At 41.0% G+C, this 15,099-nt stretch overlaps 1 protein-coding gene across 1 annotated transcript; it reads right to left on the reverse strand.

Annotated features, from left to right (window-relative positions):
• Nucleotides 1-3,433: 3,433 nt before the first annotated feature.
• Nucleotides 3,434-15,099, reverse strand: LOC308660441 (vomeronasal type-2 receptor 26-like; the record flags this gene model as incomplete). The annotated part of the gene is made up of 5 exons (XM_081314817.1): nucleotides 3,434-4,338; nucleotides 4,978-5,107; nucleotides 9,072-9,363; nucleotides 9,915-9,937; nucleotides 15,013-15,099. 5 exons carry the CDS (start codon nucleotides 15,097-15,099, stop codon nucleotides 3,434-3,436), a joined length of 1,437 nt encoding a protein of 478 aa, XP_081170943.1.

The raw sequence follows: 15,099 nt of genomic DNA on the forward strand, positions 1-15,099 counted from the left end.
GGAGCAGTATAGTAACCATGGTCAGGAAATGTTTGGAAAGGTTCTATTAGGTGTAAAAGATCAGGAACACATGAAATTCTATTGAAACTGAGTAATTTTTCCCCTAATCATAAAACAATTGCTGGACCACAGCATACTGTATGTTATGTGCTCCTGGCTACTTTCCTTCATGATGAGAGGCAACCTCGTCTGACCAATAACCAGCCAAGCAACAATTAAAACCACTGTCATGGTTCCGACAAATGAAACTCTTCAAAGAACGTCAAGGCATTGTTTACCTTAAAGAATCTTTATTCGAGTAGTGTAGCTTCGGCACATACATGGTTGAAACTGAAATCTGAATTCCCCTCCCCTAAACATGTAGTATCAAAGCACAATCCCCACCTCTAATTTGCAGTCATAAATCACATTCTCCAATTAGTTTGAAATGCAAGCTTTCCCTCCTGTTTCCAACCCGCCATTTCTTATCATCTCTTATTTCAAAAGCTCCAGAATTGTTATGTCTAATTAACTCCCGTCACATTCTTCCCCCTTTTTGAGTATCATCTCATTCTAGAAGTAAAGCATAGAAAGAAAATGGCTGCATCCCCCTATGTTGTCAAAGCAAGAACATGTGATGTTAGCAACATTAACATCTGCCCCCCCCCTTATAAAAAGGACAGACCCTGTAGCGTAAACAAGAGCATACGTATGTTAGGGCTATCTCTCAGTCTGAGATATTGTTTCACCATCTTGTTAGCGGATTCCGTGGCCCCATTGGTACTGGATGGAAAGCAGATGACAGGTCTTGAGATGATCCAATTAATTTAAGAAAGTTTCGCTGTGAACTACACCCCCCCATCTGAAATTATTTGCTTAGGGGCACCATGCAGCTGGTAGATATTCAGAAACAGTTTAGTCAGTCGTTGGGCTGATGGGAGTCCTTTGCAGGCGATGAAATGAGCCTGCTTCGAGAACAGGTCTATTACAGTCCAGATGACAGTATTTCCTCTACTTTCAGGTAAAGTAAAGGTAAAGGTAAAGTTTCCCCCGCACATGCGTGCTAGTCGTTTCCAACTCTAGGGGCTGGTGCTCATCTCCGTTTCAAAGCCGAAGAGCCAGCGCTTGTCCGAGGACGTCTCCGTGGTCATGTGGCCGGCATGACTAGACGCCAAAGGCGCATGGAACGCTGTTACCTTCCCACCTACCTACTTTCAGGTAGGTCTACTATAAAGTCCATAGCTATTTCTTCCCATGGTTGAGAAGGGTCTGCCACTGGCTGCAGTAACCCAGGGGTTTTCCCTGCGATTCTTTTCATGGTGGCACATACAGCACAACTCCTGACATAGTTTTCCACATCCCGTTTTAGCCCCAAAATTGCTGGTGGATTAGATGTAGAGTTTTTAGTTTTTAGTTACTGGGAATGAGCCTGTAGTGAGAAAAAAATATTGGGGAACATTACAGAAAAGATCATGCATGCTGGTAGAATTTACTTCAGTGTTTTGGAGGGGATTTTAGGGGCAGCAACTCCCAAACATGTTTGGATTTTTTTTTCAAAGAGTCTCCCTTTGCTAAACTTAGATGATTCTGTGAGAAAGGAGACAAACCTTTTCATCCGTATTGTTATGTCATGGGCTCTGGTGAGCAGGAATGAAGACACATAGTTGTTCAGAAAGCAACTCATTCTTTATTAGTTATGACAGAGCTTAACCCGTGCCATGCCCAGCCACTATATATGTGTGTGTTTGTGTGTGTGTGTGTGTATGTTTTAAATGTTTGTTAAGCATTCAGAATACACTTGCTTAGTCCCAGACATGGGACAAATCTTATTTCCTGTTTCAGCCTAGCCCAAGGCCATCTACAGGTAGTAGCCACAGCAGTGGCAGCTCATATTTGTGTAATTTTTTTGGCTTGCTAACATAACAGCATACTGGATGTTATGTGCTCCTGGCTACTTTTCTTTCTGACAAGAGGAAACCTCATCTGACCAATAACCAGCCAAGACACAGTTAAGACCACCTTATTTCGATTATTGCAATAAGTGGGGAGAGAAGCTATCAAGGCTTGGTTCTCTCCCAAATTCATCATCTCAAATCAACTGTCATGGTTCCAATCAACAGAAACAGATGAAACAGAACTCTGAAGCTTCAGTTCACTCAAAGAACATCCTTTATTGTTACAGAGTATTAGTACGGTCAAAAATGAAACCAAGTCTGAAGCATTTTCTTCAACATCTTTATACATTCCTTGCACCAGCCACCCATCCCTCCTCCTTCCCCATTGGCTGAGGTACTATGAGGTTACATTCTTTCCAACTGCCTTCTACATATTTCCTGCTACATGCTAAATCATATGTCACATATCCATTTAAATTAAGTAATATATGCAAGGTGTGTCAAATAATATTCAATAGGATTTTGAGCATGCTTTGTTGCGATGTTTTTGAGTTCTGGGATATTTTATGGCTCCTTACAAAAATAGATTGTTTCCTGTTATTGACTTTTAGTTTTGCCTTTCCTGTTATCAATTTCGGTTTTACCTTTTAGCTAGCTATTTCCTCTTACAGCTTATTCCTCTTACAATTAATTCCTCTTATAATATTAAATTTTTCTTACAACATTAAATTTTGAAGACGATTCACTTAAGCCTATCACTGGACAATTTTGGTGGACCCTGAATGAAGCCGATCATTCAGGCCTTTTCAGTGAGGATTTAGGCCTGGGTATGTGATTGATAAGGATTCCTGCTTTGAGCAGGGCGTTGACAAGAAGACCTCCAAGGTCCCTTCCAATCCTATGTTTGTATTATTCAGTCTGAGAAACCATCTCCCTACAATGGTATTGGCTTATAACAGTTGATCCAGCACAAGGGACACACTGCAGGACCTCTTGGTCCCAGAGTTTGGCTGGCCCTGCTGGTCCTGGAATCAATTTCTTTGTTCAAATATCCATCACTAAAGATGATAGTTCCTAAGTCCTTGAAGTTGTTTACCTTTGTCAAGTAAGTGTCAAGAGAGTCTGTGCAGGCATAATGCAATACAGGCCCAACATCATAATCAAATTTCCCAGCAAGATCATCCACAACATGACAGTCACCTAAGTTTTTAACTAAAGTAAGGAGGAACCTGCAATTCACCAATCTGTGCTGTAGACCAAAAAATCACAGTTGAAAAGAATAAAAAGAGAAAATGTCCTCCTTAAAAACAATAAATGTATCTTTAACACCAAGGATTGTTTCTCTATAGGGCACTGCTCCTCACTGAGGTCACTTAAAAATTGATAAACAAAGGACAGACTGATTGTTGCTGACAGCAGATGTACGGCGCCTAATTGTAGTACTTGATATGGAATTATTTAAGAGACAAATTCCTCTTCATCCCATTATTTTTTAGAATTCTCATCACATTGTAAACATACCTCAAAGACAAATATACAATAAATGCAGACTGCATAAGTTAGAGATTCTTGTTTCTTATTAGATTTTCTTTACTATTCAAATCTGGTCTCAGTAGGATAATGTAGCATTTGGGGAAAAAGATAAAAGCCAAGAGAGCAGCTCCAGAGGCCAAAATGGAGAAGATCTCCACGGCCACCATGGACTTCCCTTTGGTGCTCAGATAGGTGGGGAGAAAGGTGATCCAAACACTGCAAAAGACCAGCATGCTAAAAGTAATGAACTTGGCTTCATTAAAGCTATCAGGCAATTTTCTAGCTAGAAAGGCCACTGTGAAACTGACGAGGGCCAGAAACCCTAGGTAGGCAAGGACAATGTAAAACATTAAAGCTGAGCCTTGCTTACATTCCAGGATAATCTCTCCAAACAAGGAGTGGAAGTCCATGTTAGGGAATGGGGGAGAAGTTACCAGCCAGGCGGCACAAAGAACTGTTTGGACCAGGGGACAGGCTAAGGCAATGGAGTTGGTCAGTGGTTTTCCTAAGAGTTTCCTTGTCCTGTTCCCTGGCTTAGTGGCCATGAAAGCTAGAACCACCGTGACAGTTTTTGCCAAGACCGAGGAAACCGCAAGGGAAAATAGAATGGCAAAGGCAGATTGTTGGAGGAGACAATTGAGCTTCCCAGGATGACCAATGAAGAGGAAGGAGCAGAGGAAGCAGAGCAGGAGTGAGACCAGGAGGATGTAGGTGAGATCTCGGTTGTTGGCCTTGACGATTGGTGTATCATGATGTTTATAAAAAATTGCCAGGATTGCAGATGTGGTAACAGAGAGAGAAAGAAAAAGGAAAACTAAAGTATATCCCAGAGTGTCTTGATAGGTAAGGAAGTGGATCTTCTTGGCAATGCATTGGTTGTTGTCCTTGTTGGGATATTGGTCTTCTGGGCAGGGCTCACAGTGAGCTGCATCTAAAGTCAAGAGTGTTGTCTTAGAATTTCAGGGACATCTACCACAAGCATTATCCTCCCCAGAGATGACAGGTTTTGTCACACAACACAAGTAAGTGATTAAAGGATCCACTATGCAATTTTATGCGGATTCAAAAAGGACAAATCATCCTTAATTCCTGATGAACTTGAGAATAGGTTAGCCAGAGACAAGGATTTATTCAGGTCCAGCTACCCACTCACTGAGCACTACAATGACTACTGCAGCTTTCAGTTTGAGTTTGCCACCTTTCTCCCACTTTATGCTAGAACCTGTAGAAGACTGACAAATCTGGGATCTGGAATGCTGGTTTTCTGTTTGCTTGTAGATTATCTCTCGTTTATCCCTGCTTTAACTTCTCTGCTTTTTAAATTCAAATCTGCTCATTCAAACATTTTTGCTCCCTCCTTCTCTATGTAAGGATTGGAAGTTTGTTTCCTAAGTGGATATTAGACTAGGAGGCATACTACGAGTTGAGATCCATAAACTGAAGGATTGTGCTGAAAAGTATGAGTGAATTTCAGTTTAATCCAAAAGGTCAAAAATAACAAAAAAATATATTTGCTCTACTGAATGGCTTCCTTGACCCTGAAAGACCTACTATTTGAAGTCCGCTATACCTGTCTGATTAGAAATAGTCCCTTCAGGACAAGCATCACATTGATAGCAGCAAACATTCTTGCCTTCTGGAACACTTCTCCTCTCTCCTGCATGGCACCTCTTTATACCACACCTGGCAAAGGGGATCTTCTAAAAGAGAAATATTTGAGACAACCTAAGCAATGATCATTATTTGGCTCCCGACCTTCGCTCTTTTCGCCGTGACCTGAAAACCTGGTTATTCGAGCTTGCCGGCCTGGACTGAGGGATTGGGATTTTAAATTTTAGAATTTGATTTACTTGGTTTGGGGCTAAATTTAATTTAATTTATTTTTAACTTTGTATGCCATGTTTTAATTGCCCTGTACACCGCCCCGAGTCCTTTGGGAGAAGGGTGGTATATAAATCTAATAAAATAAATAAATAAATAAATAAATTCATTTCCACATTCCTATATTCATTCAATATTCCTATTTCTGTTTTCAGAATCACTTCTAAAGAAATGGTTAACCCTCATCTACATGAAATCAGGAGCAGATTGTAACTGAGGTTTTATCCTGCAAAGCAAGGCTTGTGACAGTGAGCTACAGTTTTTGTAAAACAAAGAAACATTAGGATCTAACTGAATGTGAATAGTCCCTGAAACTCACTGTTGCCTGTTGTAATTGCATCCTGGTTTTTAAGTTCCTTCCAGTACCAATCCTGTGTGGATTGATGCGAATCAGACCACAAATATGTTACATACAATGCAGCTTTTTCACCAAACGAGTGCCATAATTTCTGACTCAATTCATTCAAGTTAGAAGGATGTTCTGCATCCTCAGAAGAGAATGAATCTTTCCTTGCACCTCACCTTTGTGGCCCATGTGATTGCATCAGAGTTAATAGTGAAATCCTGGCCTAGGGAAACCTCAGAATTTAGTTGCCCAATTTTAATGGGAACAAAAGATTGATTGGGGAGGAAAACCCAGTTGAAAAGATCAAAACGAGCAGATCCCAGTCCATCCTCTGAGAAGGAGACTTCATCTCCAGCACTGTTGTTGAACTGCACATTGCTCAAATAGGGAAGAATCTGAAAGAAAAGACACCTTCAGATTTTGGAGTACTTGGCTTAGAAATACAAATGAGACATCATGGTTTCTATCCTAACATGAGAAGATGGGAAGAACCCCTTGAGAAGATGGGGTTATATCTAAAAAGCTAGAAGAATCCCTTGGTGGAGATCTAAGGAATCAGCAGTAACACCAAATTTTAACTTTGAAACTACAAAAGCTTCTCTTTATCGCTAGGTATTTGCATCACTAAGGGACGCGGTGGCTCAGTGGGTTAGGACGCTGAGCTTGTCGATCAGAAGGTCGGCAGTTTGGCGGGTCGAATCCCGAGTGCCGCGTAACAGAGTGAGCGCCTGTTACGTGTCCCAGCTTCTGCCAACCTAGCAGTTCGAAAGCACGTAAAAATGCAAGTAGAAAAATAGGGACCACTGCGGTGGGAAGGTAACAGCGTTCCGTGCGCCTTTGGCATCTAGTCATGCCGGCCACATGACCACGGAGACGTCCTCGGACAAGCGCTGGCTCTTCAGCTTTGAAACGGAGATGAGCACCGGCCCCTAGAGTCGGAAACGACTAGCACACATGTGCAGGGGAACCTTTACCTTTACCTTTACCTATTTGCATCACTGTTTCTTCAATTCCAGTTTTATCAGAATAAAATATATACACAAATTTTAGTATCACATTCCAAATTTATTTATATGGATTTACTCCTGTGATACTTGGCTACATGCATTTTTAAATACTTATTTTCTTTGGCCCAAAGTCTTATTAATTGACAAATGCATTATAAAAATTAATAAATAATTTCCAGCACAATCATGTAAAATTCCACTGACTTTCTCTAGTTGATCCTCAAGACAGCAGAATTCAGGAACCAGATCTGACCAAGGGGGATCATGTAGAAAGAAGCACCTACCCTGGTTGTGTGTGCTGTGGTTGAAAGAGGCTGTTTTCACACAAGCTAAGTAGTGCAACAAACGGTGAACTAAACAAACGGGGTAGAGTCACACAGGATGCTAAGCCATAGAAACATAGGTAAAGGTAAAGGTAACGGTTCCCCCGCACATGCGTGCTAGTCGTTTCCAACTCTAGGGGCCGGTGCTCATCTCCGTTTCAAAGCCGAAGAGCCAGCGCTTGTCCGAGGACGTCTCCGCGGTCATGTGGCCGGCATGACTGGACGCCAAAGGCACACGGAACGCTGTTACCTTCCCACCGTAGTGGTCCCTATTTTCCTACTTGCATTTTGACGTGCTTTCGAACTGCTAGGTTGGCAGAAGCTGGGACGAGTAACAGGCGCTCACTCTGTTACGCGGCACTCAAGATTCGACCCGCCAAACTGCCGACCTTCTGATCGACAAGCTCAGCGTCCTAACCCACTGAGCCAAGCTTAAAATGAATCTAGTGTAATTTTACAAGTTGTATTGAGGGTACATACTGAGTGAAACTGAGATTGTTCTGCAAATATGCCCACTAACACTTCAACTGATTTGCTGAAATGTGTTGAATAAACACACCCAGATTGCTATCTTGCTTTGGGCTGACACCTCCTTCTTGGAATAGCCACCTCCTGAAATTTGGGCAATTGTTGAAGACTGGATTTTATAATGATCTTTCCTGTATTACACCTATGGACCCTTAGTTTGCTTTACTTATCTTTCCTCCCTTTACCCTTTTTCCATAAAATATTGTTCTTAATTCATATTCTTTTTAATAATTGCTGTTTTGATATGTTTTGAGTTGGACTGATATGGAAGCATGCAGACATTGAATCAGTAACTGAAGAAATTCATATGGGGAACTTCCTCTCCAAGCATCTGTGGGCTGTGTAAAAAGCCGCAGCAATTACCTGCCATGATTGGACATTTGAGATCCTCTTTCCAAGCTTTAACATGTTCAGTCGGACTCTAGATCCATACATTGCATGTAATGCATGTGCCAGAGCATAAATGGCATTGTAGATATTGTAACTTTCACCTGTCATGCTTCTTTCAAAAGTGTAATTCGGCAGGTTCTGCAAATTCTCCTTTCCTGTACATTGTTTTTCCCCCTTTTGAGGGATCTCTCCTGGTTTGTGGATCTTGCAGCCAAAGACATTTTCCCACCAGGGAGGGAGAAAGACATCTCCTTGTGAGTTCAAGGGATCTAAAGACAGAACAAAGTGATTGAATTCTGAGACATCCCCAGTGTGGTCCCTAAAATGCAAAGCCCCATGGAAAAGCTTTATAAATTGCAATGAATCTTGAGAGTCCACCACACTAAGTTTACAATGTGAAGTTAAGATCCAAGCTTTCAGAAATGATGTCTTTCTCAATATTTCATGAGCACGCAGAGCCAGCTGTAGGTTAGTAATACTATTGGAGTCTCCAAAAGCAATGAACACTTCAATTTTAGACCATGTTTGGAAAATGTGAAGTAATTTTTTCATTGTAATACGAGTATCATCCAATTTGAACCTTTCAGTGAAGGCCAGGCAGATATCTTTCTCCTTGAAAATTGGCCTCAGAGTTGAAATGAAATGCTCTCCCCTCTCATCTTCAGGGGCCAGAAGCCCAACCCAGTTCCATTGGAAATACAGGAGCAGCTTGACCAAACCCACATACTGAGGAAATTCCTTGGGATTAATCCGGAAGAAGGAAGGGTAAACTCTTCTCTCTCCTGGAGAGAATTCGAAGCCAACACCAAGCTGGAAAAAGGAAGATTCATCCTTCAAAGACAAATTTGGTGACATTAGGGGGTCACTATTCTGTGATGTATTCCCCATCTGTCATGCTGACACACTTTGAGTGGCATGCTGAAGTTTCTTGCATTCTTAGAAAGAGACACCAGCTACAGATTTTGACTGGTTGTGACATATGAGAAGACATGATAAGAAACCATCAACCTGATACACTTAATAAATGGCACTAAAACATAAAATATTATTTTATGAAGAATAAACTAAGAGTGACTAATAATAAACTAAGAATGTGGCCCCCGCCCACCAGCTTTGGTTTCATCTTCGGCTTCTGTGTGATCTTCTGATCTTTGTCTACTCCATACTGTATGCAACAGAGCTTCCTTACCTGTGGGACCTTAAAGATGTAGAAGATGGAGGCCATCTGCCTTGAAGATTTGAAGTTGAGACCACCAATGACAGAGAGCAGAATGTCCTGTCCGTCACATTTGTAACCTGGAACCACTTGGCCTCGTGAGGAGAGCATGGAGAGGCTGTTTAAGGAAATAAACTTCTCGATCTGGAAATGGCTATAGATATGGAAGCCAAGTGTGATGTTAGGGAGGAGAAGCAAATCCTTATTGACCTCTGAGACAGCAAACCTTAGTGCAAGAAACTGCTGGTAGTTACTGGGTATGGCTCTGTAGTGAGAAAAAAATATTGGGGAACACTGCAGGAAAGCTGGTATGTGCTCTTAGCGTTTCCTTTGCTTTTTAGGGCAAACCTTTTGAGCAGGACTCCCAAGTTTTATTGGGTTTCAGGTTTTTAAGGTTATTTCCCTTGGTTAAACTTGGATGGATTTGTGAGAGAGGAGAAAAGCTTTTCCATTCATACCAAGCAGTGTTCTATACCCCTCTATCATCCCTCCCATTTCACTTTGCTCCAGTGGCTGAAATTCTTGTCAACTGCTCCTCTTTCACCCTACAATTCTGGGGCTGTCTTGGAGCAACTTCTCCAGGAATGGTAAACATTGCTGAGCATAGGACTACAGTGGGGGTCCCTTAGATTTACTGAAGACCAGTATTCATGAACCTTTCTGATTACAAAACTGAGAGTGATTTTTATAATTCCCGAACAGTGGATAAGGATTGAGCTTTTATTTGAGTTTTCCACAAGTTACTGTCTAAATTAATATTATAATTTGCCTTCTTCACTAAGCTGACACAGTTTTTAATGTGCTGTCCCTGCTCACCTTTGTTGTTGCTTATCATCTTCCTGGTGAAGAACACAAGAAAGATTAAAAATTCTGTCCTATTTTATCAGCTTGGCACTTTATTGAGAAAAGCACAAATTGTGAGCTACATTAAGACACTGCAAAATACTAGAAGAAATCTAAAAGGAGTCCCCGAATTTAAAGCAATATGAACAATAATCTGCATGTTTTGTCTCCAGGTGAAACTTACAAATATTGTGTAATAATCATCAATGGGTCTTCTTGAAAATTTGGGATGTTGGACAGAACAATGGTTCCCAGGGGCAAATTCCCACCAATAATGAGATCACCAGGCCTATAGTAGCTTTCCTGTAACTGAATATAATTCCTTAATGCACATATGGTTTGGAGTGTCTTTGCAGAAGTTGGAGTCAGGAACCAGAAGAGCATCAGCATCAGCAGTAGCATGACTCCTGCCCAGTCATTCTTGTCAGCTTCCCTCCTAGAATAGAAATCAAAGTTTATGCAGAAACTGAATTGCAGGTAGCTTTTCAAATCTCACCATAGCTTTAGCAGAGTGGACACAGGCTGTGCCACCTAAATGGCCCCACAGCAAATTTATATCAACAATGTTTCCTCTTACCTGTGTTTGGGCTGTGAAAATTCAGAGAATTTTTTTTTTTAAAGAAGGTTTTATCGTAGAATTTCTTTTGCGTCTAGAAATCCATAGGGAATAGATCAAAAATTACTGTTCTTCTGATAATTGCAAGGAACAGCTATTGTCCTACCCACTTACAATAAGACAAGCAATAGCTTCTCTTTATACAGCAGAACGGAAAACATGTTTGTGTCTCTTGTAATGCACACAGCAGATGAATGTTAGTGTCATGGTGAAGTTGTGGATTTGACATATATGAAACTGAGTCCCTGCAGACAAGGTGGACTTTGGCCTGTGTCATACTTTGCTCAGATAGTATGAGTGCTAGTGGTGGCACACAACAATCAGTTGTAACCTGAGCAATCATGCCAATGATTGGAATGGAATAACTAGCTTATGTAAACCCACATGGCAGGGGATTAAATTAGAAACTGGGGTAATAAGAATGGGAACATATTGTTATGTGTTTCTTTCTTTTATCTGAAGCTGGTTCCATTCAGTGTTGATTGGAGGAAAGAGATTGACCCCAATTCCCCGATTTTAAGGGTGTATCAGTAAGGCTTTCACAGTTTGTTGTACATCATCCATATGCTGATGATATTTAATTGTACAACCATTGATGGACCAAGCCATGTTGTTCCAGTTTTGCCCTAGTGCATGAAGGCTGTTGGATGACAAGGAACAAAACAAAACTGGATAAAATCTTTTTAAAAAAGAGTGAGTTAAAAGGACAAAAAAACCCACACAGACAGATATATTGCAACAATATATCACTTTAAATAGGCCCAAGATTTATGCAACTTTATTCTATTTGACCTGTCATAAATTATATATATGAAAAAATAGTTAACACTCTTATGACTGCTGTAGCATTCTCATGGTCTCCTGACTTACATGCGGATCCTTGACAACTGGTCCATATTTATGACAGTTGCAGTGTCCCGGGGTCATGTGATCACTTTTTGTGACCTTCCGACAAGCAAAGTGTCAAGTTTCCGACCTATGGGCTTTTCAAGTGACTCTGAGGCATTGTTTACCTTAAAAGTCCTTTATTAGCCTAATACACCGGCAAATGCTTGCTCGAAGGAAGCTGGAATCTGAAATCTCCGCCCCTTGCACAATATATTAAAACACAATTCTCCACCTTTCTAATTTTGTCATTAATCATATTCTCCAGTTAATTGAAAGAATCAGTTTCCCTTCCGTTAGAAGAACCGCCAAAGCCTTATCTTCTTTAGAGAGACAAATGGCCTTGAAAGTGCATTCCTACTCTTCCCTCCTCCCACTTTAAACTAAAGCAATACACAAGTTTAACATATGAAATAGCTACTTCTTCATCTCTTGTCAAACAATAACATTCCATGTTAGCAGCATTGACACAAAGTCAATGGGGAAGGCAGATTCACTTAACAACCATGTTACTTATTTAACAACTGTTGTGATTCACTTAAGAAACATGGCAAGAAAAGTTGTAAAATGGGACAAAACTCAGTTAACAATTTTTTTCACTTAGCAACATAAATTCTGGGCTCAGTTCTGGTCGAGGACTACCTGTACTTGGGCTAAAGCTACAAATGAGACCTTATGGCTTCTATCATAACATGGTGACCATCTTGAGAAGATGAGTTTATGTCTGAAAAGCTAGAAGAATTCCCTTGGTGGAGATCTGAAGAATCAGGAGCATCACCGAATTTTAACTCTAAAACTACAAATGTTTCTCTTTAATTTGTATTATGGTTTCTTCAACTTCAGTTTTATCAGAATACATAATACATTAAAAATAGTGCCACCTTCTAAATGTAACTATATGGTTTTGCTCAGGTGATATTTGGCCACAGGCAATTTTAAATATTTACTTTGGACCAAGGTCTTGTAAATCACAAACATATTTTAGGAATGATTAAATAATTTCTACAACAACCATGTAAAATTCCACTGTCTTTCTCTAGATCATAGTCAAAGGCAGCAGAATGCAGGAACCAAGTGGGATCACGTAGAAGGAAGCACTTGCCCTGGTTGGTCACTTCACTATTCAGAGAGGTCTAACATTTAGAAAAAAATTGATGAATATCAGATCAGGATCCCATTCGGAGCACTTTGAATCCTGCTGTGTGTGCTGTGGTTGAAAGAGGCTGCTCTCACACAACAAGCTGAGTAGTACAACAAATAGTAAACTAAACAAATGGTGTGGGAATCACACAGGATGCTAAGGTATGGAAAAATAAACCAAGCTTTAAATGAATTGAGTGTATTTTTACAAGCTGGATTCAGGGCTCATAGTGAGCAAAACTGAGGTTGTTCTGCAAATATGCCCATTAGGATTTCAACTGACCTGCTGAAGTGTGTTGCATTAGTACACCCTTGAAATAAAACAGAATAACAGAATTGGAAGGGACCTTCTAGGTCTTCTAGCCTTGGTGGAGCAGTGGGCTGATGCCTCCTTAAGTAACACCAGCTGCCTGCCATTAGTGCAGGTTCGCATCCCACCAGGCTCAAGGTTGACTCAGCCTTCCATCCTTCCGAGGTAGGTAAAATGAGGACCCAGATTGTTGGGGGCAATTAAGCTGACTTTGTAATAATGCCGCTTGGTGTGTGTGTGAAAGCCCTAACAAGCAGGCATATACATAGAATGAAGGCTACTGCTAAGCTTGTAAGCCGCCCTGAGTCTTTGGAGAAGGGCGGGATATAAATGTAATAAAAATAAATAAATAATAAATAAATAATAATAGTCCAACCCCCTGCTCAGGCAGGAAACCCTATACCATTTCAGACAAATGGCTGGCCAGTCTCTTCTTAAATGCCTCCAGCAATGCCACATGCACCACTTCTAAATGGAAGTCAATTCTCCTGAGTGTTTTCAATGCTAAGAAATTTCTCCTTAGTTCTAGGTTGCTTCTCTCCTTGGTTAGTTTCCACCCATTATTAAATAGAAATTGTTTTCACACAACAAACTAAGTAGCACAACAAATGGTAAACTAAACAAAAAGGGAAGGGTCAGACAGAATAGAAACAAACGGAGGTTAAAACAAATCGAGTCTATTTTTACAAGTTGGATTCAGGGCACATTCTGAGCAAAATTTATATATATTTATATTTATATTTATTAAATTTTTATACCGCCCTTCTCCCAAAGGACTCAGGGCGGTGTACAGGGCAATAAATATCAAAATACAAAGTACAAAAGTTAAAAAACATTAAACAATTATGCCCGATATAATACAATAGTTAAAAGCCATGTTAAAACCCAAACCCCGAACCCATCAGACCAGGCCAGCTTGTTCAAATAAATAGGTTTTTAGATCCCGCCGGAAGGAGCGAAGGTCGGGGGCCATCCGGAGCTCGACCGGCAAGCGGTTCCACAGGTCTGGCGCGCCCACAGAGAACGCCCTCCCCCTGGGGGCCACCAATTGACATTCCTTGATCGGAGGCACCCTGAGGAGGCCCTCTCTGTGGGAGCGCACTGGACGGAGGGAAGTTGACGCCGGCTGCAGGTGTTGCCATAGGTAATCCGGACCCATGCCATGTAGGGCTTTGTAAGTCATTACCAGCAACTGAGATTGTCACCAACAATTGAGATTGTTCTGCATAGATGCCCACTAACATTTGCATAGATGCCCACTAACATTTCAACTGACCTGCTGAAGTGTGTTGCATTAGCACACCCAGCTTGTTATCTTGCTTTGGGCTGGCCTTTCTTCCTTGGAATGGTCACACCTTAAAACCTTGGCAACTATTGAAGGCCATTCAGGACTTTATAAAGTTCTTTCCTCTGTGGAACATGTGGACCTCTGGTTTGGTTTGCTTCTTTTTTCCCCATCTACCCTCTTTCAATAACCTAGCAAGCCTAAGAAAACTCCTGACAAGATGATGGTTGCTAAGCCATGGAAACATAAACCAAGGTTAAAATGAGTTGATTGTCATTGTAGCTGGCTGACAGGCCATACTCAGCGTGTGGTCCTCAATGGAACCGCATCTACATGGAAGGAAGTGTGTAGTGGGATAATAATAATAATAATAATAATAATAATAATAATAATAATAATAATAATAATAATAATAATAATAATAATAATAATAATAATAATAATTTGGAAGGGACCTTGGAGGTCATCTAGTCCAACCCCCGGCTCAGGCAGGAAACCCTATGTCATTTCAGGCAAATGGCTGTCCAGTCTCCTCTTAAAAACTTCCAGTGTTGGAGCATTCACCACTTCTAGAGGCAGGTTGTTCCACTGGTTAATTGTTCTAACTGTCAGGAAGTTTCTCCTTAGTTCTAGGTTGCTTCTCTCCTTGACTAGTTTCCATCCGTTGCTTCTTGTCCTGCTTTCAGTAGGCAAGGACAATGTAAAACATTAAAGCTGAGCCTTGCTTACATTCCAAGATGATCTCTCTGAACAAGGAGTGGAAATCCAAGTTAGGAAATGGGGGAGAGGATACCAGCCAGATGGCACAAAGAAGTGATTGGACTAGGGGACAGACTAAGACAATGGAGTTGGTCAATGGTTTTCCTAGGAGTTTCCTGGTCCTGTTCCCTGGCTTGGTATCCATGAAGGCCAGAACCACCAT

Source organism: Vipera berus (assembly GCF_964194415.1).
Source record: "Vipera berus genome assembly, chromosome: 1".
Lineage (NCBI taxonomy): Eukaryota > Metazoa > Chordata > Lepidosauria > Squamata > Viperidae > Vipera > Vipera berus.